The sequence below is a fragment of the Sarcophilus harrisii genome, chromosome 4 (assembly GCF_902635505.1).
Source record: "Sarcophilus harrisii chromosome 4, mSarHar1.11, whole genome shotgun sequence".
NCBI classification, from domain to species: Eukaryota; Metazoa; Chordata; class Mammalia; order Dasyuromorphia; family Dasyuridae; genus Sarcophilus; species Sarcophilus harrisii.
This window is the reverse complement of record NC_045429.1, coordinates 358,380,233-358,408,124: the sequence shown is the minus strand read 5'-3', so window position 1 is coordinate 358,408,124 and position 27,892 is coordinate 358,380,233. Positions and strand designations below refer to the sequence as shown.

The 27,892-nt window shown below is 44.5% G+C and overlaps 1 protein-coding gene across 1 annotated transcript; it reads right to left on the bottom strand.

Annotated features, from left to right (window-relative positions):
* Positions 1-2,674: 2,674 nt before the first annotated feature.
* Positions 2,675-27,892, bottom strand: LMNA (lamin A/C). Its single transcript, XM_031966751.1, has 12 exons — positions 27,293-27,892; positions 11,422-11,578; positions 9,247-9,372; positions 8,798-8,968; positions 8,473-8,598; positions 7,693-7,913; positions 7,362-7,584; positions 6,957-7,064; positions 6,719-6,838; positions 4,969-5,058; positions 4,035-4,301; positions 2,675-3,803 (listed from the first exon to the last, which is right to left on the bottom strand). Exons 1-12 carry the CDS (start codon positions 27,649-27,651, stop codon positions 3,777-3,779), a joined length of 1,995 nt encoding a protein of 664 aa, XP_031822611.1. The 5' UTR covers positions 27,652-27,892; the 3' UTR covers positions 2,675-3,776.

The following is a 27,892-nucleotide window of genomic DNA, read 5'->3' as shown; positions in this document are numbered from 1 at the left end:
TGAGAGATAAACAGCATAGTTCTGGACCAATCTTAGAATCTTAGATTTATGCAGGAAGGCATATTAGAGCTCCTTGAGCCCAAATCCATTAGATGATAGATGAAGAAACTGAAACCCAGAGAAGTTTTAATTAACTTGGCCAATATCACACAGTAAATGGAAGAGCTGGGATTTGAATTAAGGTTTTCTGACCCCCAAATCCAGCTTCTCTTCATGCTGCCATACTTTCTCCAGTCCCCTCTGTTCCCTGTTTTCACTAGCTCCCTATTACTTTGAGGACATCATACAGTTTGGCATTTAAAGCCCTCTACAATCTTGCTCCTATCTACCTTTCTGGTCTTACTTTATTATTTTTCTTCAAGTACTTGTTGTTCCAATGAGTCTAGCCTGCTAACTGTCCCAAGACATTTCATTCCCAAATCTGGGCCACTATATGAGTGGTCACCCATGGGAAACCACGGCACCCTTTGTCATCACCCCAAAGAAGACCCTCCTTCCTTCAAATTATAGCTCAGGCACATACACACACAATATGTTTGTGTGTATGTATCAATATTGTATACAGTGCTGATTGTGTATATGTATGCATGTACACACATGTATATGTGCATGTACTTGTATATACACATGCATATACCTGGGTCTTTCCATACATATGTATACATGAATAGAAGAGTTTTGTTTGTTGGAAGTGTCCTAAAATGATAAAACATCATAGTTCTGAGCCAAACTGACATTCATATATAATATATACACAGTAATATATTGCATATACATATAGGTTATAGGTTTAGAATGCATGTGTGCACATATATACATGTGATCTACAATGTGTCCGCCTGTATGTTGCATGTGTTTTATAATGTACCTGTACATATGTATGTAAAAGTGCACATATACACATCTCCATATAGCAAATACATGGCTATTGTACATATAATGTACAGTGCCATACACATGTAAAGATTATACATACATGTATTATTTGTGTGCATATGCTGTATACATGTACATATCATACATATGCATACACATTCCTGTATATAGATTTTCCTGAACCAGCCAGTTATTAGCACTCTCTGGCTCTTGAAATCGTTGTTACTTTGTATTTACTTGTCTATGTATTGTATCCCCCTTTTAGAATATAAATTTCTTAAAGACCTCGATATAACTTTAGTTAGTCTCTTTGTATCCTCAGTGCCTTACCCACAACGACTTTAAAAATGTTTCTTGAATTAAAGTGTAAGAAGCAGGATTTGAATCTATTCTCCTGAATTCAAATCCTGTAGTGTGTCTGCTCTATCACACTGCCATGCTGATGATACATACTTGTCCGGGTTACCATTAAATTTAGCCTTGCCTTTGGGATTTGGGAGATCCTCAACAAGATCAGAGAGTCTGCTGCTTAGCAGGGGATTGGGAGAGGCAGGGGCTTCCTTTTCCCAATTTAAAGAAGGCCTTCCTTTAGCCTTCTTCTTTCTAGTGTTACCCACTCAGGATCAGGGTTCCCAGGTGCTCACACTTGTGTTTCCAAAGACTCTCAATCCTTCTTACCAACCTCCTTTATAATGATACTAATTATTGTTATTAATAACTCACATTTCTATAGCTCTTTAGGCTTCACAAAGAACTTTTTTCATAACACCCCATGAGGTAAGTGGTTTAAACTGCATAGTTCCCATTGTATAGAGAATAATAGTTGGGGAAAGACAGAGTGGGGGGGATGGGGAGATTTAGAGACAGAGCGACAGGGAGAAAGAGAAAAGGAGAGGGAGGAGGAAGAAAAAAAGAAAGAGGCACACACAGAAAGAAGGGAAACAGAGAGAAGGTGGAAGGAGAGACAACAAAATTAGACACACACACACACACACAGAGAGAGAGAGAGAGAGAGAGAGAGAGAGAGACATGGGAGGAAAGAGACAGGCAGAAGGAGATAAGAGAGGGAGAAAGAGGGAGAGAAGGGGAAGAGTGAAACAGAGATAGAGAAAATTATCGATAGAGACAGAGAGATACCAAAGTCAAAAAGAGACAGAGACAGAGAAGGAGGAAGGGAGGGAAATAGTGACAGAGAAAGATGGAGGCAGAGAAAAACAGATACAGAGATAGACAGTCAGCCCTGGAGTCAAAGGATTTGGGTTTAAATTCTGCCTCTGACATGTGTTGGCTGTAGGATCATGGGCAAGTCATTTAACTTCTCAGGAGTCCCAGACAACTCTCAAAGGTGTTAAGTTTCCCATAGGCATGGAGAGAGGAGGTTTGCTCACAGAAGTTCCTATAGGGAAATAACCCACTAGGTTTTCTTTCCTTCATATCCCTTAGTCTCAGGGCTGTACCAAGATCTAAGTTGCAGTGTTCAAGGTTAAGGGCTGATCTTGTAGGTGACTATTGGGTTTGGAGGGCAGAGTTTTCAATTCTCTCTCCCCAGGTTACACTTTTTGTCTTGAAGAGGCACTGTGGAAGCCTAATTGCAAAGTATGCTGGTTGTGAGTGCCTTGAGTGACTATAAGGAAGGGTATATTAAAGTGGGCACGACAATGTGGTATCTAGGTTGTGGACACATTGGCAAAAGGTGTATATATCCATAGAGATATGTGGTTCTCTCCAACAAGTTATTCCCAGGATGTGAATCTGCCCTTTGATACCCCATCCCAACAAAGGACACCACACACACCAGAACAGAAAAGTCTAGTGTATTAAGTTCTTGGGGTTGGAGGGGAGAAAGGGAAATAGGAGAGGAGAAAGCAGATGGATTGGGGGGTTTGGGACAAGGGGCTCCTTAGTGTTTGCCAAAAACCACCTGAAAAACCTACTCTTCCACCTTACTCCACCTCCACGTATTCCCTTTTCTTTGGAGGGGTAGGGAGCTAGGATCCAGATAGGTTATTTTCCCAGCTCGTCCCTCACTCTCTTCCTCTCCCTTCATCAACCTTCAGTGACATAATGGAGCCCACCAATCCTAAAAGCAAAGCAGGTGGAGAGCAGAGACTCAAACTCAGCACCTCCCCTCCAATCCCCTCTCCCCACATTCCCATCTCTTGTCTAAATAAAATGCAGGTAAAGGCACTGTAGCTGGGGGCGAGCAGAAGGAAGGAGGCAGGAATTAGCCCTTGAGGGAACAGAAAAGCCTCAGCAAGGGGAATGACCCAAGTGTCCTTTCTCCCATCATGCTGGCCACCCCAGGGGAGAGCAAGGAAAAGATCCTTGCTGGGCAGGTGAATTTTTCCACCTGCAGATCAGGCACTATTCAAGAGGGTTCCCGGTTATGTGAGGGGAAGAGGAAATTGGAAACAGAAGCAGGCAGCAAAAGCTAGAAAGCAAAAACTAGACTCCCTTAAAAAGCACCTCTCCCCCCTTGGCCCCTACAGGAAACCCTCTTTGGCTTAAAATATAGGGTTTGGGGTTTAGAGGAAAGGGAAAGGGAAAAAGGGGATAAATCACTATGTGGAAAGAGGGGACTTTTTTCCTTTTGTTTTTCTTTTTTCTTCTTTTTTTTTCTTTTTTTTTGCGCTTGTGTTTTTGGGTTTTTTTTTTTTCAGTATAAAACCACTGTAGAAAATAACTTCTCTTAGAAAAAAAACACAAAACACAGGAAGGGGGAGCAGAAAGGAGGACAAAAACCATAACAGGATTAGGGGTTTTGATTTTTGTTTTGTTTTGGGGGTTTTTTTGGCTTCAGACTCTCCCTCCAGGAAAGGAGGAGGGGGATAAAAAATTGGCATGAAGTGGGAAGAGGGAGCAGACAGAGCTGCTGGGCTCTCCCCATATAAGGTTCCAGGTTACATGATGCTGCAGTTCTGGGGAGCCTAGGAGAGAAAAGAAAAAAGGAAGGGTGAATAGACTCATAAGCACCTTCTCTGCCTAGTCCCCTTCCAAACTGGAACATGTTAACTCTTACCCACTCACCTCCATCCCTTGGAGATGAAAGTTCTATATTGACCCCCGAGCTATACAGAAGCTTTCATAAGGCCTCTCCCCCAGATATCCAGGAATATGAAAGGTGGGGAAGGAAGGAAGAAGGAAGGGAGATGACTCACCTGAGCTCTAGGGCGGGAGTTCCCTAGGAGGTAGGATCGGGTAACCAGGCTGTCCCCAAAGCTGCTGCCCCCAGTGCCCCCAACACTTCGGTAGCTTCGAGTAACAGTCACACTGGAGGCTGAGGAAGCAGAGGAGACAGAGCCACCAGCCCCGGCCCCGGCAGCACTCCCGGACTTGTCAGCTGGCTGCCCACAGGTCCCACACAACACCGTGCGAGAACGAAGGTTGTACTCGGCTGGGTCCCCCGAGCTGCTGCAGTGGGCACCCTGGGGAGGGAGACAAGACTCAGGCGGGATGGGGTGAGTCTGGGACGGAGAGCAATCAGCCCAAAGTCCCTAGGTTTTCAGCCATGAGGCTAAAAAAGGTAAAGATAGTTGTTTCCTAAAAAGACTAGCTAGCAGAGCATGGGAAGATGAAGCAAACCAGGGAGGCAGAGGAACTGCCTTCAGAAGAAGGTCCTCCTCTTAGGGAGGAGCCAATCTGGCTTTGCCTCAGTTACTCTAATTTGCAAAAAGGATGAGAAACAAGGGATGAAATAGAAGACACAAGGACTGAGTCAGGGGCTTCCTATTGCTCTTCTCTTGTTCTTTGTAGCCCGACCTGAGGAAAATCCAGATCTTGCCCACTACCTTGCTTCCCCTCCTCTGGGAACCCTACATGATTACCAAGATGTCCTCCCTCCCTCCCTCCCTCCCTCCCTCTCTAGGCCACTCAGACACCTGAGTCCCAGGTTCGAGGCATGAGGGAGGAAGAGAAGAAAGGCCAGAGCAGCTGTGTGAGGTTATACAAAAAAAACTCTTTAATGAGAATGTACTTGGCATGGAAAGGCCCAAGGAAAGGATTGGCAGGGAGTAAGAGCACCCTTGTGGGTTGGACAGGGTGCCTAGGCTGAGGGCCACCTGTCCACTTGGCTCAGCGGCGGCTGCCACTCACATGGTGATGATGGAGCATGACCTCTCCATCCTCGTCCTCATCATCATCATTGACAGTCACCGTGCGGACCAGCTTACGCATGGCCACCTCCTGGTAAAGGGAGACAGAATGGGGATGAGGTCAGGGAAAGGGAGCATGACCCTTCTCATGTGATTTAACATCAGATTCACTTTGCTCTGCCCTCCAAAGAATCCTTATTTCTTTTCAAAATTTGGTATACCATCTCTTCCCTCGAACACTTCAATCACTTTTTGTCATCTTCCCTCCCCCAATCTGCTCTCATAAGAACCCTTGCTTATTTCAGTTTCATTCAGCACAATTTATTAATCATCTACTGAATATCATATATAACATATATGTATGCTATATGTAACTATTGGAAAACTACATATATGTATACTAATCTCTGTAAGAACTCTTTTTTAATTTCAGCTTCATTCAATACATGTTTGTTAATCACCTACTGTATATCAGCAAATATGTATTTATGCAAATATATGTACACACCTGTAAAACATACTATATATGTATATATGTACATACAGTTATATATTTTTATATTTATAAAACGTGGATATATGTGCGTATGTATGTGTGTATATATAGAGAGACAGACAAACAGAGAGTGTGTCATGTATAGGATCAGAAAATCATCTTCCTCAATTTTGATCTGCCTGCAGACACTTATTAACTGTGTAACCTTGGACAGTTTACTTTACCTTGTTTGTCTCAGTTTCCTCATCTAAAAAATGGGCTGGAGAAGGAAATAGCAAATCATTCCATTATCTTCGCCAAGAATACCCCAAATGGGTCACAGAGTATCAAATGTAAGCAACCAAATAAAATATAAGTAAATCCTTGCTCTCTCAAGGAGCAAGGAGGGCTATACAAAATGTATATAAGTATGCTAGAAGGCAGACTATTGGGGCAAAGAAAGAGTCTAGACAAAGTGCTCTAGTAATTCCTTATATAAGAAAGCACAGATTTCCTGTCTCTATGTTATTGTCCCTCTCTGATCTCTTTTCCAAAATTGGTGAATTCTACTGTTCCTGCCCAGTAATTCTTTCTGTGGTCTGACTTGTGCCTCTCCTATAGTTGTGAGATTCCACCTCTCAAGGACTCTCATAATTCTAGTACTGTCCGTCTGGTGATTGTTTCCTGTTGAGCCTGTTGGGATCAACTTTGTGCCTTGTAATCTGCTAATCATTTCCTTCATTAGATTGTAAACTTTCGAGTTCCAGAGCAGGGACTGTCTGTTGTCTTTTTTTGGATCCCCAGCGCTTATCCCAGTGCCTGGCACATTGTAGGCACTTAATAAATGTGTAATTTACTGACTTACTGACCCTCTAAGAGGTAATCTTCTAAATGAAAACACGACAATAGAAAAAAGATAAGGGTTGAGAGAAAAAAAAGTCTCAGTCAATGAAGGAGAGGAAAATTCACCACCAGGGGGCAATCTGGTACAATAGAAAAGAAAAGGGAGAGAGATAGGGAAGGAGAAAGGGAGGAGAAAAGGGGGAGAAAAAAAGGGAGGGAGAAGGGGAGAGATGGGAGAAAGAAATGGAGAGAGAGGGAAGGAGAAAGGGCAGAAGAGACAGAGGGAGGGAGAAGAAAGAAAATAAGAGAGAAAAGGAGAATATTGTGAGGAGGGTGTATTTTGTGAAGGGGATCTGTGTATGTGTGGGAGAGGAATGGGTGTTGGTACACATATAATGAGGCTGGGGGGCAGACCTCAGAGTTAGGACCTCACCTCTCCTGTGGCACTGATGAGTGCCGTACGCAGGCTGTTTCCACAACCCCAAGAACTCTGAGCCTTCCACACCATATCAGTGGGAGGGCTATGGGTGGCTCCTGCCCCTGAGGCCCAGATCTGAAAAGGGAAGGAGGACAAAGTTCACAACTGATTCCCCATATACTGCACCAGAACCCCCATCTCTCTCCAAGGCTTCCAAAAGAAAGCCACCTAAGTATCTAGGGCACCCACTCACCGTCACCACCTGCCCAGCCTTGAGAGTGAATTTAGGGGGAAAGCGATAACTCAGCAGAGGCTCATCTCCATTCTGGCGCTTGATCTGCCAGTTGCCCATAGATTGGTCCTGGAAGAAAAGAAGAGGTGGGGATGGAGAGAGAAAGAGTCAGAGGAGAAAGAGAAAGAAGGCAGAGTAAACCAGAAGAGAAGGGAGAAGGGAAGCCAGCTCTACTTCCTGAATCCCTAACCCCACTCTTTCCTCTTTTAAAGTGTGTGAAGTCACCCCCATTGTTTATATCCTCTCTCCAGGCCCCAGAGCTATAGGAGGTGGGGAACCAGGCTCCGCAAGTGGCAAGGTCCCTTGGGAAAGCACGCACAAGATGTCCAAGCTCCATCCCACCCCTTTGCCCCGTTCCCCACGGACCTCATTGGACTTGTTGCGCAGCCTCACGAACTTGCCCTCTTCGTCTACCTCCTCCACGGCCACTCGACCGCTGGTGCGGGCATGCTGGGAGAAGCTGCTGCGGCTCTCGCTGGTCTCCAGCTTTCGCTTCTTGGTGGCGCTACCCCCACTTTGGGTGTGGGATGAGTGAGAGGAGGTCCGGCCCCTGCTCCGCTGGGATGTGGGGCTGGGGGACAGCCTCAGCCTGCATAGGGGAAGGTCGACAGGAGAGAGAAGATGGACACATAAGAGCTCGAGGCTCCGGCTGGGAATCTTGGCCTTGTGTCTGCCCATAAGCCATCCTCCCCCTCACCTCTCCTCCTCTCCTTCCAGGAGTTTACGATAGGCATGGATTTCCATGTCCAGGGCCAGCTTGATATCCAGAAGCTCCTGGTACTCATCCAGCTGTTGCTGCATTCTTGCCCGCATCTCTGCCATCTCTCGCTCCTTCTCAGCCAGCAGCCGCCGGCTTGTATCCCGCTCCCGGGCCAAAGCATCCTCCAGATCCCGCAGCTTTGCTTCCTTGGCAGACAGCTATTTGGTGAAGAGAGACCTTTCAGGATCTAATTGAGTTCAACAGAGATCTAAGATCCCAGTGACAAAATGAAGAGATATCAGGAATCCATTATGTTCCCCTTTATGGTGAAGGGTCAGTCTTTGGGATCTCTAGGAATTCTAACTAATCCCAACAGGCAGACTGACCTCAATATGTCAGAAAATATTTCATGAGGTCTAACAATTTCAATTACATTCCATACACCTTTAGGGAACTAAGTGGTTCAGGCAGAAAATGAACTGATCTCTGCTGCTCTCAAAATACCCTGCTCTCCTGCTGCTTACAAAAAAATAATGAGATCTCCATTCAGAAGCCCCCGTTATACTCCCAGAACAGGCGTTTAGTCCTGTTCCCATACATAGGCTACTCTTGTCTAATCGTATTCTATGTCTATCCACTTGGAGGCTCGTAAAGAATCCCTCTCCTTCCTCCCCCTTCTCACTGTTTTATCCTGACAGTTCCAGGGGGCAATCTTTCCTCCCTGCCATTGGCACCTCTCAACTGCCATTCCTAGCCTGGGGCAGGGCAGGGTAATACCTGCTTCTGGAGCTGGCTGAGCTGGGCAGAAAGGCTATCAATGCGGATGCGTGACTGCTGCAGTTCCTCGTGGGCAGCCCCCACCATGTTGCTATTCCTCTCGGCAGACTGTCTGGCATTGTCCAGCTGGGGGAAGAGGAAGAAGAGTGAGAGAATGTGAGAAAAGCCATTAAGTTAGTGCTACAGAGGCATGGCGGGATGAAAGGATAGGAAAGCTGTTGTCAGGTGGATAGCAGACCACTCACTGGCCAGTCCCCCTCTCCACTTCCATGCTTAAAAGACAGGAGTGAGGAAACCCACAAGAGCCCAAAGGAAGGAGGGTTACCTTGGCAGAATAGGTTTTTTCCAGCTCTTTCTTATATTGTTCCACTTGTTCCTCATGTTGAGCCCGAAGGTCCTGCAGAGCATCAGCTAACTTGTTCTCAAACTCCCGCTGCTTCCCACTGTCAATCTCCACCAAGCGAGTCTCATGGCGACGCTTGGTTTCACGAAGTTCCTAGAGGTTGGAGGGAAGCCAGCGGGCAGGATCAGAGTCAGTGCCAGGCAGGCACACAACCACAGGAGTCTAAGTATCAGGTGCCCTTCTTACACCTCAGTGGTGGCCCTGCTCCAGGTGTTCCACCTCCCTACCCTCAACCCCTGCCAGCAAGCAAGGTTTCCTGTTGACCCAAGCAGTCAGGTTCTCAGCCTGTGCCTTCTGGTTAACTAACTGGGAGTCCCTATGAGCGAGGCAACCCTTGTTATTCTGCACCTCTGGGGCTTTGGGCCCCCTACCTCGCTATAGATGTTCTTCTGGAAGTCCAGCTCCTCCTTTAGTGTCTGCAGCCGGTTCTCAGCATCCACCCTCCTTAGCATCTCATCCTGAAGTTGCTTCTTCGCTTCACTCAGAGCTGCCTCTAGCTGTGGGGAGAGGGAGAAAGGAAGAGAAGGAAGTGTCATAAATCTTTAGAAACAACTTTAGTTTAGAAAGAACTCAACTAGATCAGAGGTTCTTATTCTCTTTTTTTTCCTGGATCCCTTCAGCAGTTTCATGAAGGCTAGAGATCCCTTCTCATAAATGCCTAAAATAAAATACAGAAGCAATTGCAATAGGCAATAATTAGAATACTTAGAAACTAATTAGCCTAAAATAAAATACAGAGAAGTCAAAAGAAACTAGTTATTTTGAAATAGTTATCAAAACTTTTTAAAAATGAATCAAAATCAATCAATAATCAAGTAAGCACCTATTATGTTTTTTAAACACTGGGGATATAAGCATGAATAATGAAATAATCCCTACTCAAAAAGAGCTTACATGTATTACTAGAGACAAATATGTAAAAACATACATATCCATACATAGTGTGAAAATACAAATATATACAAATAGTTAAATACAAGGGTAGCTTCTGAGGAAGAGCTCTAGTATTTAGGAGGAAAATAGTGTCATAGATAAGCAAACTGAGGCTGAGAGGACAGAGCCAGAGCTAAAAGCCGGGTCTCCTATATTCCCAATCCAATATCCTTTCCCCTGTACTCCATGACCTGCCTATCTCTTTCTCTGGCAAAATGGGACTTAAATACATGTCTATCCAACGTCACCTCACTACTGTGTGGTAGGGCCAGGAGCAGACAGCAGAAAGAGATAAGAGAATTCTTTAGATTCTATTGACTCCTTCCCTTAGGTTTTTTTTTTGTTGTTTAAGAAAAATTTAAAAACATTTCTTCAGTCAATGATATTCTTTTTTTTCTTCCTTTCTACTTTTCCCATTGGAGGAAAGGGGGGAAAATGTAACAAAATGAAGTCAAGCAAAAAAATTCCCAAACTGGTCATATTTTTTTTTAATAGCCTTTTATTTACAGGATATATACATGGGTAACTTTACAGCATTAACAATTGCCAAACCTCTTGTTCCAATTTTTCACCTCTTACCCCCCCCCCCACACCCCCTCCCCTAGATGGCAGGATGACCAGTAGATGTTAAATATATTAAAATATAAATTAGATACACAATAAGTATACCTGAACTGGTCATATTTTTTTAAAAAAAATCTTCTGTAATGAGTCTTATCATCTCTCTGAAAGGAGAAGCTTACTTCTAGCTTCTTTTTTAAGAACACTTCCTAACCTCAATGGAAGTGATTCTTATTCTAGTGTTTAGTAAGAGTTGGGAATGCATCTAACATTAGTTAGGGCTACAATGGGATAATAATTTGCTCAGTCAAGTCTTTGCCTCAGAAAAGAATTTGTGTCATAGGCGCAGGAGAATGCTGAATCAGAGGCAGCACTAAGAAGAGCTTGGGTTTCTTGTTGAACTTTTCTGGGCCAGTTTCCTTAGCTTGTAATATGAGGATAAAAAGAGATTATAGATAGGAAAGTGCTTTGGAAAATAAAGCATATTATATAAATACAAGTTGTCATTAAGACAATTACTCTGTGTCTCCAGCACACAGTATAATTAATAGTAAATATTCAACTCCCAATTATGATTTTTGTGTATTCCTTAGAAACACACGATTCCTGCACTGTAGAAACAAGGAGGTCAAAATGAGACAGCACAGACTATTCCAAAGGTAAATTGAAATAAATTACAGATTTTTTTACTTCAATTCAAGTAGTTCATGAGAGCTCAACATGCCCCAGAGAAGTGTAAGACATTATTCTGACCTGAAAGAACTTTAAATTCAGTCAGATCAAGAAGATATACTTGGAAATATTCACACCTCATCTTTTCCTTCATGATGTGACAGAGGTAAGATTATTAGAGGTGATTATTCTTGTCTATATCTCAGATTGGGAACTTCCTGAAGGCATTAAGTCTAAAGTAAGCTTGCCTGAGTTGGAGAAAGGAGGAAGAATGGAAATAAAAAAAATAATAATTTAAAAAAAAGGAACAGTGTTTGGAAGCAAGAAGAAGTGTGTGGACTGTAACCACTTGTAGAACCTACAGATGGAGACGGTCTTACCTTGGCCACCTGGCCCCGGAGTTCATGCACCTCCCCATCCAGAGTCCGTTTCTCACTCAAGGCGGTACTCAGAGCTGCCTCCTTGGAGTTAAGCAGTGCCTCCAGGTCCTTGAGGCGCGCCTGGGCTGACAGCAGATCCCCCTCCTTCTTAGCATTGCTGGAGAGAAAAGAGAAGAGAAGGTATAAGAAAGCATTGGACAGACCAAGTGAACGGGGCTCATTGGGGCTCCTGACAAAGCGGGAAAAACCAGCATGCCACGAAATGTTTCACGTGACCACTTATCTATTAGCTGTGCTGATTGGGGACAAATCAGCTAACTTCTCTGGCTCAGATTTCTCATTTTGCAAAATGAAACCTTGCAGCTATCTGCAAAGGTCTTCTTCAGGTCTATCAAAACATTCTACGTTATCACACCTGTCCCCTTTAAATCGGCACGAGACAGCAGCTGTCTTTCGCCTTTCCACAAGAACCAGCAGAGGGTGCCATTGGCTGCTCCATTATTTGGTTCCTACCTACAACAAAGGGTTAGGATGCTGCCAGCGTCCCTTCCCCCAAACCCAAACTCCAGGGCAAAGCCAAGATCACCCAGGTCCCATGAAACATTCCACCTCTCCCATGACTCAGGGGCCAGGAACGTGCCTGAGGGTTGAAGGGAGAGCCTGGGTCCCATGATTTGAACTGATTCCCCCCTCCTTCCATTCTCCCTCTCAGAAACAGGGGTACCTTTGTTCCCCACCCTCCCACACAGGGCCTTAACTTTCTCTTCTTTAGGCCCAACCCACCTCCTTTCAATCCAGCCTTCCTCCCTCCCTCCCTCCCTCCCTCAACTTAACCACCCACATCGGAACCCAGCCACCATGGCTCTCAAGTTATTTCCATGCCTGTTTCCAAGAGGCTTTTAGGTGGCTGCTACAGCCATCAAGTTTGGGATTCCCTCCTCCCCTGCCCCCTTTCTCAGTGCAGAAGAGACAACCAAAGGGAGATGGGAAAACATCTTTTGGGAAAAGGAAATCTGACTGGAATCCACACCCAGTGAAACTTTGGGAAACAAAGCCAGAAGGTTCTCCCTTTCTCTGCTCTTGGCTAATGAAAAAATGGCTAAATTCTTCTTCCCCATCAACCAGTTCTCTTGGGGTGGGAGTGAGGAAGGTTCCATCGTATTCCAGAATTCTACCCATCCTTTTTACAAATGAGGGACCTCAGTACCTACATGTTGGCTCTGAGGCAACTGGGCATGTGTGGGTGCTGGCCCCTCAGCTTCCCTTGAAAACTTTTTAGAACCCAATCCAAAACAAATCTAGGGATGGCAGGAATCACCCTTCAACTACCCCACCTTGGAGACACTAGCTATTTCATATAGATGGAGAAGTAGTTAGAAGGGCTCTTTCTTCTTATTAAACAAACTCTTGGAATCCAGACTCTGAGATCCAATGGATCCTAGAGGAGGAGAGAGAAGAGGGGAGAACGAGGCCCTGTTGTTGTACAGAAACGCAGTACATGTTTAGTAGTTTTGAAGTCATAAAATTCAAGAATTCAAGATAGATAGGACCTTAGAGACTATGCAGTCCAACCCTTTCATTTTTCAGATGAGTAAACTGAGGTTCTGAGAAGGGTCATGGAGCTTGAATCTGGGGTAGGATTTGAGCTCACATTTTGCTGATTCTAAACCCAGTGTCTTATTCATTTATATAACTTTTGAATCATGGCTCTATTTAGGACCTGGGTGACTTTGGACAAGGAAAGGAGACATCCTAGAATTTAATTTCCCGATCTGTAAAGTGAATGTGTTAGACTGAATTATCTTTCAAGTTACTTTTAGCTCTAATTTCTACCATCCTGTGTATATTAGGACACCCTTAGGATGTAGAGAGAAAGAGTTAATAAAGAACTTATCAGTTACCATCCCTTTCCTCTAGTGCTATCTACAATTTGAAGCACAAGACCACAGCAATGGATACCAGAAAATAAAAAAAAATAAAATAACTGTACTCTCCACCCCTAATGGAGACAAGTCACATTTTCATTTATGCTTCTAGTATGAAAGCCCTAAGAATAATTTAAATTTTCACTATAGCAAGACAGATGGAGGTTAGAAGTTAGGGGAGGGCATGAGATTGAAACAGACATATTTCTTCTCTCACCACTCTGAGAATTATTGAGATAAGAAGTCACCCTATCCTAACTAGATCTGATTGGCTCAGGGAAAGGGACATGATGACCTTGGCAAGGAGGGGTTTGCCACTTTTTGAGTTTTTGCATTCTGGGTATCTGCTGTGAAGTGTTACTGTATGTACCTCCAACCTCCCTGCTCCCCAATCCAGGATGAGGTGCCTCATACAACACTTATTCCATTTACAAAAAGGACCGATTTCTCCCGTCCTCATCTCAGTCTGAAAAGCTAAAAATAAAATCAAAATCCAGCTCTGTTTTTGGCCGCCATCCCGTCCAGCCTCTGGCTGGGAGTACAGCTCCAACTTTCCATGACTTCAGAACTTTTCCGAAGTTGAAGCAGCTGGAGTAGTGGAGGAGGAGGAAAAGAAAAGGGGAAAACCAGCCGTAAAGCGATAGAGCAGAGAATCCTCGTCTGACTCTAAAGCTACAGGAACTTCGCTTTTCCATGGGCCCTCAGGCCCAGAGGCACTGAAATGTCCCAGATATAATAGTTTGGATTTAAGGTTAACCAGTAAGAAGGCCTTCCTGAGACAGGGCCTAGTAAAAGCAAGCAAGCAAATAGGGAGCCATCCCTGCTCCTACACAAGTAAAGGTGACCTGAGAAAACTCCACCATCCTGGGAAAAGCAGGGAAGGGAACAAGGTGATCTCAGCGGGCTGGGCTCCCTCAGGTTCCTGATGAGTCAGTATCTTCCTATGGGGGTTTAAGATCCTAGATTTATGAAATGTTAGAAATAATCTAGTGATCCTTATCACCATTTGACAGAGGAAGAAACGAAGAATCGGAGATGTAATCCATCTAGGTCATTTTTTTCTCTATCTTTTCCATAATTTTTCTCAAATACTTTCAGAACAGATGAGTTCTTAACACTAAAGGGAGGCTAAAATGGAGAATTCTCACCAATGCCCTAGGTGGGAAATCTTTCCTTAAGTCCAGTTATAATCTGTTCCACTAATGTTCCTAAATCATGATACTTCTGAGAAAAATGAATGAGGGGTTTCCTTTCCTTTCTTGGTTGGGGGAAGCCTTAGTTTTTAATTTAAGAGGGAAAGAGATTCGAGTATGGTAAGAAAGACCAACAGAGCAGAGGACTGGCTTCGTTACACCCCTCAGACTAGGGAAGCCACTAGCAGAGGGAGAGGAGCTGAGGCTTCTGTGGTTTCCTTAGCCAGGCTAGTGGGGTTCCCCCATCCCTTGGGAGAAAGCCACCACCTCCCAGGACCACATGACTCAGAGCCTGGGAAGCCACAGATGGCATCTGAGTGGCGTGGATCTCCCCCCCCCCCCCAACCTCACCCTCTCAAAAGAACCTTCTTTCCCAAGTTTCCTCTTTGTTCCAGGACCCAAAAACAAATCTCTAAATTTAATACATTTCTTGAGAGGTTCCACCTTAGGAAACTGAAGGGAATTCTTTTGAAAAAGTTATAGGGGAGAGGTCCTTCAAAAATAGCTAGTACCCAAAGGCCTGTGGGTATTAGGAGAAACCCAAACTGCTGGGTAAAGAGCCCAATTTGAGAGCATTGTGCCTCAGTTTCCTTACCTGTACAGTTAGGGAGTCGGTGCAGTGATCTGTTCTACTTCTAAACAGTATCATCCAATGCTTGTGCTTATACTCAAGATGGACATTTGCATGCCAGGATGTGGGCCAGAGGCCAGGAGGGATAGCCAACAGGGGTTTGGTGGGCATGTATCCACTTCTTTTATTTATGCCTGGGCAAGAGGACTGGAAAGGGTGGGAGCCAGGGGTTCCTCAGGTGACTCATCCCCATTCAGACAATACCCGGTCAAGGGAAATCCTCTAGTGCCCACAGGGGAAACCCTGGTTCTGCCCATGTCCTGTTCCAGACCCCACACCTCAGAGAAAGGACCACGACCTAACTCCCCTTTGTCTTATCCGCTGAGATCTCAGAGCACAAATAATCCCTTGCTAAATAAACCTTAACAGATCCCATTCCAAGGGAAGAGATGGGGGAAGGAGGGTGTTGGGCAAGAAGAAAAGGTAGGATTTAGCAGAAACCCCCTAAGTTGGAAATAAGGGGGTGGGTAGGAGGGAAGAAACTGGGTGACCCAGAGAGTTTTGAGTAAGGAGTAGAAAGAAGCCCCCTTCAGGAGAAGGAAATGAATAGAAGGAGAGGCCAAAGCCAGGATGGGATGGGGGATGGATCTAGAGTGAAGAGAGAATCCTAAGTACCTAGGCCTGAAACCTCAGGCCTAGTGCCGGCTGCCAGCCAGGGAAAAGGAGGAGATGCGGGGGCTGCAGCTATGCTGAGAGGAGGGCTTGGAGCCAGGGAAGGCTGAGGGGCCGGGCCAGGCCCAGGGCCAGCCTCTGACCCGCCCGCTGAGTCACCCAGACCCAGCCTGGCTCCTACAGCCACATATGGAAACAAGGGCCAGGGCTGGGGGGGAGGGAGCTATTGAAGCCCGGCTTGCTGGCTGGGAGTGTTTGGTGGGGCCTGGACTAGGGAGGGAGAGGCCCCCATTTCCTCCACTAGGCTGGGGTGGAGCCAGGAAGAGGGGAGGGAGGACAGGAGGAGTAAGGCTGCCTAGGCTGGGACTAACAAAGAGAAAGTCGAGGACAGACAGACAGAGGGAGGGAGGGAGGGAGGAGCTCCAGAAAGGGCTGGTGGATGAGCAATGGAACAGCTATGCAGGGGAGACACACACACACACACACACACACACACACACACACACACACACATGTTCCCAAACTAGACAGCATGAGATTTCAAGACAGGGTGGGGACAGCACTGAGCCTGTCCATCCCCTCCCCCACCACACCCACACCGCATGCTCCCAGACCTAATTTTCCCTTCAGAACCCTTGCTCCTGCTGTTCCTTCTTCCTGGAGTACGTGCTTCCATCCTTCTGCTGGCTGTCCCTTCTGTACCGACCATATGGCCACTTCCTCCACGAAGCCTTCCCTCAGACTAAGAACAACCACCGGGAACCACATTTATTAGATTGTAAACTCTTCTTGAATTCAGGGACCATCTTTTGTCTCTTTTTGTATCTCCAGCACTTAGCCCAAGGCTTTAGCACACGGCAGACACAAAATAAATATTTACTGATTGATTATTTTGAGTTGCACAAAGTGCCTCCATCACAGATGTCACTGAATTCTCCCTTCCCTACCCCCTCTCTCCCCAGCCACCCCTCTTCTTCTCCCCTCTCTAAAAAAGAGCTGGACTTGAGGAACTTCAGCTCTGATACTTGGTAGATGTATGACTACAGCCAAGTCCTTTTCCCTCTGTGGGCCGGTTTCCTCATCTGTAAAATCAGATAATGAGACTTGCAACACTTTCTTCACAAGGCTGTTGTTAGGAAACTGTTCTGTAAACCTGAAGTACTGTATTAACATGGCACTGGATCTTCTTTGTCATAACTGTTTATTATTTAGCACTTAATTATTCTTTTCCCTGGGTGTCTCATCCCTGTTAATTATTTGTTGTTGTTTTTCCCCTCCCCCTCTTCTCCAAACCAGATCGTAAAGCTTATTCATTACCAAGGCAATATGATATATTAGCCTTGCTCCCCCTTCACACACACACACACACACACACACACACACACACACACACACCCCATCCTCTCCCAACCCTACACACAGAGAGCTTACAGAATATCACATCTAGAAGAGGACCTAATGCTCCTACAAAGGAACCACCTCGTTTTTACACAAGGGGAAACTGAGGTCAAGAGAGTTTAAGCATTTTGTAAAATACTTGATTCACACTCTCTCTCTCTCATACACACACACATATCCCATGGGTGAGAGCACCAGACAGAAATAGCAAAAGACTCAGAGAGACAAATGTCACACAGAAAGACAACAGTGGAAGACAGAAACGTGGGGAGACAGTGAGGAAGGAAGAGAGAGCAACAGAATCACACACATTATGGAAAGACACAGAGAGACTAAGGGAAGCACGCGCCTATATTCAATCTTCTTCACCATGTACTAAAGTTTCAGGGTTTATGGATTCTCAGCTCCTCAAAATAAACCGCCACCTGGTTTCCTGAGTGGTCTGTGGCTCCGAAACCACTTTCAGGTGGGCAGGATGTGGAATCCAAGGACACCTGGGTCCTCTGCTCTCCTCATCTGCGCCCCCCTCCCTATGCATTCTCTCACTCTAGGTATCCAGGATCTTTTCTTGATGGAAAAAAAAAAAAGTCTGGAAAATGGGGGAGATAGGTAGGTAAGCAGACATAGGGGGTCCAAGATCTCAGAGACAACATGGCTTAGCAGAAAGACAGAAATCTGAATCCCTGTTTAATCGTTACTGATCAAAAGATGATAAAGAAATCCTTTTACCCACTTGGGACTTAATTTCATCATCAAGTTAGGGACCTCAAGTCCATTTTCGATTTAACATTCCATATCTCTGTGATTTTATATTATCCTGACCTTTCTCCTGGCCAGAGGAAATAGCCATGGTACAAGGCCATTAAGGACACCTACCTTTCATTGCCCCCCCCCCCCAAATATAGTGTTCCATACCACACACACACAAACACTACCCTACCTCCTAATTCCAAATATATGGAACATAGGTACAGAACACACCCCAGGCGTCCCCAAGGACTTCCATAAGCATGCATGAGGTGTGGCAATCCCTTTGCACACTCAGTGTGATACTTGCCAACACGCCCAAGGCGTGAGGCCCCTCAGATCTCCATCCAGAGACACCAGGCTCCCAGCTGTTCTCCTGCTGCCCCCCTCCCCTAAGCTAGCCACGACTAGATGCCAGGGAGGGAAGATGGGTTTTGTGTGTTCGGGGAAGGGGAGGACTATTTACATGTTCAGACACAACTGGAGAACAGAAGAGCTAGGGACTGGCAGGGAGCCATGGGGCTGAGTCACAGCTGCTGGGTGTATCAACGTGGCATTGTACAGAGGCCAAGAGCCAAAATGCCAAAGTCCTTCATTAGGAAGCAAATGGCAGGGATTTCTGGGAACCTCCAGCCCTCCTAATTCAGCCTCCAGATAAAAGAGTTTCTTCTCTTCATTCCTTATCTTCTTTTCTTCCTTTTATTCCCTTTATAATCTCTACCTCAGCTCACAGAACCACTGCCTCCTTAAGCAAAAGGAAGTAGAGACTAGAGAAAGAACTAATAGTCCAATGGGAGGAAAAATGACTGAGAAGGCAAAAAAGGGCAGTGATTGGATAAAGGAGGCAGCTGTCCAAGTTTTTGAGACTAAAGAAAATCCCCTCTCCCCCAAACTTCAATCTCAACCTCCCCTCTTGAACCATTAGTAACCTTCAATCTTCTAGATCATAGCTAATAACCCCATTAATTAGTAAGAGTACAGGAACCCCACCCCCAGAGTCATGAATGGAAGTAAGGGGAAAATTTGGGAATTCTAGTCCCACTGAATTCTAACCTTGGCTGGGGAAACACAAGTGTTCCTTTCCAATCTAAGAAGAGTGGACTTCTAAACCTTATTACTCTTTCAATCCTTTAGAAGGGACCCAAGTGTCCCATCCTTCCCCCACCACGAGGAGAACCAGTTGTCCCTTGCCTCCCTCTCTGTCTCTCTCTCTCTTCTATATACTGTTTCATGAAAGCATGAGGCCAAAGGATTCCCCAAAGGCATCCATCTTACCAATTCTTCTAATTCTCCAATAGAATTATTTTCACATAACTCTTTTCCTGAGTTTCAACAAACTCTTCATTACACCAAAAGGACCAAGTTTTGATTCGTCATGTTGCCAAAAAAGCCCAGGAAACTACCCTCCAACCCTTGAAGGAAAGCGTGAGTTTGCTTTTTAAAAAGTACTTATTTCCTCAGCCTTCTCTTCCTCAAATTTTATAATCCCATGATGTTGCTTTCTTTCTCTCTTTCCTAGCTCCCACCATGACTCAGCGCTCCCACCCCTGGGATGCCAGCCAGAATTATGCCTGGCTCCAAGAGAAGAGATTCCAGCTTCCTCTCCCAGTCAGACAGAGGGAGGTACCCCTACTTCCTTTATATTCCCTCTTCCCCAAGAGATTAATAAAGTCTCCAAACTACCTCATACCCTAGCCTGAGGAAAAAGAAGCCAGAAGCCAACAAACAGGACAGGAGGAAGGAAGAAAGAAATACTGGCTATTGAAAATGTCACCTTCCATCTCTCTGCAGGGTGACCTTGAACCTGATCTATGGATACTGGAAAGTCCTTCCTGTTGTCTACCCTATAAACTCTTTCATCTGCTACACACTTTTTCTTATCCTAAGTGGAGAAAGGATGGAGAAAAACATCAGAGTTCCAGTTGAAGCAGTAAAGCAGTGACTTTGAAACTTCGGAACTGGCAGCAAGCACACTTCCTCCTCTTAGCAGATAAGTGATGGTTTATAGCTGTGGGAAAGAATATTCCTTGTCAAATATGGCATATGGGTTGGTTTGTTTTATTGTACTATATTTCTTTCTTGCCAGAGTCCTGAGGGGATATGAGGAGATAGAGGGAAGAGACAGGTGTTTTTCAAAAGCACCAGTAGTATCAATAAAATATTTAATTTTTAAAAGACCAACTGTTCTTTCTTTTTAGCAATTAAATATCACATAAGCCAATGATATGAAATTACTGACGAGGTAATTAGCTAGTTCGAATCACTGTTCTTTTAAAACCAATAATATTGTTAATGCTTTAACAACACATTGTCCAGAAAAGTGTTGCTAAGAATGTCCTTGGTTATTATATTCATATTTAATATAAATATTTTCATATTAATATAATTTTATATTTAATAGGGTTATTTGTTCATTTTATGATCCATTAATAATAGTGCTTTTTGGATCATGGACTAGGTCCTAAAGTATAAAGTGATCTGAGCTCTCCACAAAGCATTTGAGCAAGACATTTAGTATTTAACCACTTGATAAAAATATGAATAACTTTCTGTACTATACAGAACAAGGGGAGGAGTAAGAAAGAGTAAAGAAGGAATTGTGGTTGGGTAGAAAGAGCACTAGACTTGGGAGTCAGTAAACTTTGATAAATAGTGTGACCCTGAACATTTTCCCTCTTTGGGGCTCAGTTTCCTTATCTGTAAGATGAGATGGTCATACTAGATGATCTCTGAGATCCCTTCTGGCTCTAACATTCTAGCAGAGCACAAGACTGCTGTGAGATGTATGCATCTGAACCAGAAGCCAGCTTCTCTCTCCAGTTGTCCCAGACAGCTGTGCCTTGCTTTGACTCTAACACTGAGGTCTATTGAATTGAGGGTAAGGGTGGAGTTAAGGAATGCTCAGATACATTGCACATTGAGGTCAGGGTCCTTATCCTACTAGGGCAGGAGAAGAAATATTCTGACTGATTAGGAGAAATCTGAGTACTAGAAATGAGGGGCTGGGGGAGAGTTTTCTTGTGATTCTCTTGAAATTTAAATCCTTTCCATGCTTTAGGCTGAGGTACTGGATAGGGAGGCCCAGAGATACATCTGGACCAATCCGTCACCCCCAATCCTTACATCAGGAGCAGGGATCAAGGAACCCTAAAGTGTTTACTGACACCTCCACAATTTGAATTTTCAATTTATTTTGATTTGAACAATCAGCTTTTGTTTCTGTTAAAGGGCAGAAGAGGAAGAAAGATGGAGCCAGAGACAGAGAGGCAGAGAAAAATCACTTCCAAGTCAGAATTCAAGACTGGTTTCTGGCCAAAGACAAAACTGGATACAAAGAATCTGTCTTTATTTCTGCCATGTATGCACAAATCCCTAGTTCAATGAAACAAACTCGGTGGCTTCACCAGCTCCTATCATGTAGCTTAGCCCAAATCTTGATCATCGTGCCAAGAGCAACAGTGAGAAGTTGTATAGAAAAAGAAAAAAAAAAAAAAAAAAAAAAAAAGGATGAACTATGGACTTGGAGAACAAGAGACCCAAATTCAAACATCTCATCTTTTTTTAATGTAGCTATTCTAAGAAAGGTACTTCATCTGCTTAAGCCTCAATTTTCTCATCTGTAAAATGGGGATCCTACTTCTTATTGAGAATATATTGTAACAAGGGACCAGCTTTTGGGGTCAAGAATACCTAAATTTAAGCCATATTCTTGACAGATACTAGTTCTGGATGGCCATGAGAAAGTTACTTAACTTCAAAAAGCATTCTAATACTACAAGTTATAAATCAGTGGACCATCTGCCTTAGTGGGAAGGGAGCATTCACATCTCAAGTTGATCCAGTCTGATTCTCACCTTCCTTCCTTCCTTCCTTCCTTCCTTTCTTTCCTTCTCTCTCTCTCTCTCTCCCCATATATATATGATCTGCCTCACAAGGCTGTAAAGTTCAAGGTACTATAAAAATGTGAATGATTATGAGCATGGGTACGATATGGGTGTCAGCACTTCTGGAGTTAATGAGGCAAAGGAACAAGCACAGGGATGAAAAAACAATCTATCTGGAAAAAAAAAAATTCTGACCGATAACATAGCTCCAGTCGAGAGACGTCTAGTCCCTAACTCTAAAGCTTTCTTCTAACTAAATACCTAAGACAAAGAGCACAGTGTGGTATAAAAAAAAAAGCAATGGCTTGGAGTTGGACTCTATTTTTGGTCGACACTACATTGACTAAGTGACCTTGGACAAGTCCCTTAAGATCTTGGACTGTTGTAAAAGAGACATAACTTCTAGGGGAAAGGAGGCAACAGTTCCCTTGGTACTATCCCTGCATCATACTATGATTGTTGTATAATGCTCGGTTCCAGAAGCCATAGTTTAGGAAGAACAATGAAAACCTGGAGAGAGTCAGAGTGGAGAGCTTTATCATATATAGATTGAAGTAGATGGCCAATAAGATCCCTTTCAACTCAAAATTCTGTGGTCATGTGAGTCATAGGAGTGTAATGAGGATGCCAGAAGAATATCAGTTAAAGAAATGGGGACTTTTAGGCTGAAGAGGACAAGGAGTAGATAAAAGAGCTGTCATCAAGTATGTCATTTGGAACAAAGAATAAACTTATTTAGTTTGCTTCTATAAGGCAGAAACTGCAAAAGAAGCAAATAATAATGATGATAATCACCTTTTACATGATTCTTTGTGATTTTTGAAAGGTTTTCATAGCTCTTTGTGTATGTTATCTCATTTGATTCTCACCAAAGCCTTGTGAGATAGATGTTATTATTAATCCTCATTTTATAGATGGTTGTAAAAAAATTTTGAGGTTTGATGTAAGGAAAAACTTAATTAGAATTCTTCATAAATGGAATGGGCTGACTTGAGAGGATGCATGATCTCCTTCATTAGTGGTTTTTAAATGGAGACTAGATGATCATTTGGAGGGTATGTTGTGGTGAGGATTCCTTATTGGGTATGGCATGGACTAGATGACTTTTGAAGTCCCTTCCAACTCTAAAATTCTGTGATTCTAAGAAGTCAGCTTTAGACCTCAGTGTCCTCATCTGTCAAACTAGAGGGTTGGACTCTATGCTTTCTAAGGCACTTTCCAACTTTTATAACACAGAATGTTAGAATCTTCTTAATACCAGAGCCTCAGCCTCTTAGTTCGAAGAGTAGTTGGGAGGGTCGGCAATCCAGGAAATTATTGAGCATGAGGAACATGTCTGGAGGGAAGAGACTGTTCTGCTTTTAGAAGCCCAGGGTCTCCCCCTGCTGAGTCAGACTTCCTCTCTCCCAAGGACCCTAATGGGGAAAGGGATGATAGAGATGATTTTCTACATCAAAATTGTCTCTGTCCCTTTTCCATTTTATCAACTCATAATTTTGTAAGCCATCTCCAGCTTGACTTTGACAAGGTAGTCTCAGAATCATTTCCCTATCTAAAACTCTAGATTCTGGAATTCCTCCAAGAGGAACAACTACAAGAGAAGAAGGCATTCCCCCTACTTCCTATCCTTTTCTCTCAAAATAAGGGGTAGGGGAAGAGGAAGGTTCCAAAAGGGGTGATTTCTCTGTGGAAAAGCTTTGTGGCATAGTGGAAAGAACATAAGACAGGGAGTCATAGGAACCAAATTTGAGTTCTGTTTTAGGCATGAAATCTACAACCTTGGGCAAGTATAGTCCTGATTGTGTCACTCCTCTGCTCAAGAAACTTCATTGGCTTTCTCAGTTGCCTTGAGGATGAAATACATTCTTTTACTTATTTGAAGCCCTTTATAATCTCATTCCAAAGCATTTTCCTGAACTGCTTTTACATTATTCTCTTTGAGCTCTCTATGTTCAGACTAAATCAACATTCTTGATGTTCTCCTACACAAAATTCTATCTCCAATCTCTGTCTGCCGTGTCTGTAATGCTGTCTCTCCTCATTCCTTTCCTCTTGGAATCCTTAGCTCTCTTTTTGGCTCAGCTCAAGTACTACTTCTTATATTACTTTTCCTGATTTCTCCTCTACCCCATTATTAGTGTCCTTCCTCCACTCTGAAACTATTTTGTATTTTCTATGTATATATAATTTTACTTATTCTGTAGGTAGAGTACAAGCTACCTGAAGGCAAGGACTGTTTCACTTTCATCTCTGTATCCCCATCACCTGATGAAATACCTGGCAAATAGTGTTTAATTAAATAAAAACACTTTGAATCTTAGATTCCTTATTTGTCAGATGTGATTAACAATACTTGTACTTCCTATTTCATAGCATTGTCAAAAGAGCATGTTGTAAATGTCAAAGTACTTAGGAATGTAAGTCAACTTTATAGGGATCATTCTCGCCAAAAAGTAGGAAACTTGGGCTCTTAGTTATTAGTCACCAGCTACTGAGATCCAATAATCCAGCAGTCTCTTCTTCCCCTTCCCTTTCTTTAAACTATCTGTTAGCCACCCTCTCTACCACCACCACCCTTGTAAAGCCACAGGGTGGAGATATAAGAAGACAGCAACTATGAGTCACCAATACAGCTGTCCGTCATTCCCCTTGTCTCCCCCTAACATTTTCCTAAGCTACTGATCCTGACTATCCAAGACCCAGAGCTCCTCTTTGACTCTACTTTCCATAGACTCAGAGGATGAATCCTACTTGATTCAGTGGAAAAAAAGAAAGGGTCTGGGGATCATAAATACTTTAGATGGGGACCTTGGCTTTGCACACTTACCAATAGGAAGAGTTCCTTAGACTTTGGAATCCAGAATCTAATCAAAGAAAGGTGTTATTGAAGGCAAGGATTAGGAAGGATTGCCCCTTCTGTGGCTTGCTCCAAGAGTGGCCCTAAAGTCTTTTTAAACATTAACCCAACACTTAGTAGCGTGGATGTGTGATCTATAGAAGCAGCCTTTGCTCCCTATCTTTTGTTACTACCCCTTGTTCTGGGCCAAACACTTCCTTTTAGTCCAAACATCTGCCCTACACTCTAAGACATCTGTCTGTATAATAGGGAGGATGAGAAGAGTGCTTTCCCAATCCTCTATCACCCTAGGTAAAGTAGAAGGGGACAAAAAAGATATGAAAGCGCCTTTTATTCCAGACGCTCCAATCCACCGCCTTCAACTTTCCTTTAAAATTTACCCTCATCCTCATTGCCCCAAGGCACCCAGCCTTCTCCGGAAGCCCAGCCCCACCCCAAGCCAGGATCTGTGGGGGAGAATATAGAAGCAGCTGGCTAAATATAACACATTCATAGCATACACCCCTGTTTCTCTCCCCCCACACACACACACCTCCCACCTCCCCACACTCTGCCATCCCAGAACCCACCATGGGACAGCTGCAAAAGAGGGAGTTAAACACAAGTTTCTGAATCAAGAATGACCAATCCGGAGACGGCTCTTTCTATTAACTCCACTGTTTTTCCTGCAGAAAATAGCAGCCAAAACTTTTCTTTCCAGAGGGAACTAAAAGTAAAACTAATTTAAGACTCAACTAGTTTTTACTTATTTCTTCTTGACTACTTTACCTTGAGAAATCATACTCAGAAAATGAATAAGATACTGCAACTGGCCTCCTTCCTGTCCTAATTAGTCCCTCCCACTCCTCCTTCACTCCCTAACTAATCAGATCATATAGGGGGAAAAATGGGTTAAATTATTTAAACAAGGTCATAAAGAGACTTAGCTGTTTTTCACACTTAACTAACTTGGGCTCTTCCAGGCCCAGTATGGAATAAGTTTTAAGGCAGGGAAAAGAGCAGGATGGTATATAACAGCAAAGGGGAAGGGGGAGAGAGCAGGAGTAGGAATGCACAAGAAATAGTCTGGGAATTCTTTAGAGAGGAACAGATTTAAAAAAAAAAAAACTATTTTAGAGAAAATGATTAATGGGGGAAGGGGGGAAGAAAATGACCAAGGAAAGTCTATTAAAGCACATTTGCCGATCTTATTAGGAAATTCAGATACTAGCATTAAAGAAATGCCCTAGGATTTGTAATAAGAAGTCCAAACCTTCCCAAAGTCAATTTTTTTTTAAGTGGGGTGGGGTGGGGTAGAGAAAAGTAGGAGGGGCCAAGGGAGCGGCAGCAAATTTCCAACGGTTGATTTTCAAAAAAAAAAAAAAATCAATCTCCAAGCATTTAATAAGGCAAAGATCAAACGTCAGAGAGGAAAAGGATGAACCAGATGACATAGTTGCACAAACCTGACCACAGAAAATGAAAGTGTCCATCCCAGACAGAAAGAATGACTGGAGTCTCTAGACAATTGACAATACAGAGAGACTCCCACCGACTCAAGAGTGAACTGTCACAGAGATCGGAGCGTGCTAGACTCCGTCGGTGAATATCTTCCCAATTTCACTCTGAGGTAGGACACAGGAGCAGACTGGAATCTCTAGTCATTTCTTTTTTCCCCTATTCCCATTCTGAGAGGGCAAGGGCTTTGGGAACTATGGGGACAGAAACTTTTTTTTTTTTTTTTTTTGTTCAGCCAGTAAAAAAAAAAAAAAAAAAAAAAAAAAAAAAAAAAATCAGGAAAGGACCCAGCCAAATTAGTGAGGGAGGAGAGATCTAGGGAAGAGGACACATTATTACAAAGGAGGCTTACAAAGTCGGTCCAAGAAGGGCAAAAGTGCCTGTGCACACCATTGGCTAGAGAAGCGCATTTCCATACCCCAAATTAGGGGGAAAAGGAGAATCAGTAGTCTCCCAAACTTCCCATCCACCCCCACAAAACACTGCTAGGTACTGTGCCAGGTTAGAAGCCCATGCCCGGCTAGTATATCACGTGGTGGCAGAGCCTGGGCAGGGTCGGAGTGGGGCCAATTCATGCAAGGGTAATTCTTGACAGGACCCTTTCAACCACCCCAACACTTCTAGGACTTCCTGACTGGCCAATGCCAGTTCCAGTTGGTCATTGCCCAATATTCTCCTTGGGGCTTCGGGAGCCTGGCAAAGTCCCATCTGGACTCAACCGGTGTTCCTCAGGCAAAAACCCAGGAACCCTGACATATGACTCTACTGGTAGGTAGCATTCTCCAACTTCCTTCCCACACCCCCTCCAATGCACCCATTCCCCAAGCTGCCCTACTCAGAGCCTCTTCTGAACTGACAAGTAATGGCCATTTGACTCTACCCAGCAGTCCAGGGGGTTAAGGGCTCTGGCACGGGCCAGGAACTTCTTTCCTTCTCCTCTTACCTGAGAAGACCTCCCAGAAGGAAGCCCGGATGCTCTCTCTCTCAGCCCCGCAAGCTCTGCCACCTGCCACTTCCTTGCCCTCGGGAACTGCGGACACCCCCCGCTGCCACCCCACCCTCCCAACGCATACCCCCCCCCCCTTCCCTGGGCCGTATGGAGGTCCTGACAACCGGGGCCCACTCACCGGGCTTTGAGCTCCTTAAACTCCTCCCGCACTTTGCTCAGCTCCAGCTGCAGGCGGGCGCGCTCCTTGGCCACCGAGTCGAGGGTCTTGCGGGCGTCCCCGAGCTCGGCCTCGTAGGCGGCCTTGATGCCGGACACCTCCCGGCTCACCACCTCCTCGGACTCGGTGATCCGGAGGCGCAGGCCCGCGTTCTCCGTCTCCAGAGAGCGGACTCGATCAATGTAGACAGCCAGACGGTCGTTCAGTTCCTGCAAGTCCTCCTTCTCCTGCAGCCGCGTGATCCGAGTCGGGGACAGCGGGGTGGAGCCCGCCGGTGCCCCGCTCCGGGTGGCACGCCGCTGCGACGACGGAGTATCCATGGCAGGCAGGGTGGCAGCGCCCTGGGGGCAGGGGGTCCCTGAAGATTAAGGACCTGAAGACGGGGAAGGGAAGAGGGTTGACACAAGTCGGGCAGCTGAGTCTCCTCTCGGAGACAGGTGCCCGATAAGGTTGTGAGCTGAATGCGCAACCTCTGCGACTTCTGATCTTAGTCCCTCTTGGGCAAGTAGGCCGCCCGGTGTAGACGCGGCGCTCTTGGACAGTCTGAGTCTGAGTCACCGG

What these genes read in the sequence shown, in the direction of transcription:
- LMNA (XM_031966751.1), bottom strand. Translation starts at nt 27,651, where the DNA reads ATGGATACTCCGTCGTCGCAGCGGCGTGCCACCCGGAGCGGGGCACCG. An exon ending in CTGGAAGGAGAGGAGGAGAG is followed by an intron (nt 7,585 to 7,692) that starts GTGAGGGGGAGG and finishes TCCCCTATGCAG; the next exon opens with GCTGAGGCTGTCCCCCAGCC. An exon ending in TCATGCTCCATCATCACCAT is followed by an intron (nt 4,302 to 4,968) that starts GTGAGTGGCAGC and finishes CTCCCTCCCCAG; the next exon opens with GGTGCCCACTGCAGCAGCTC.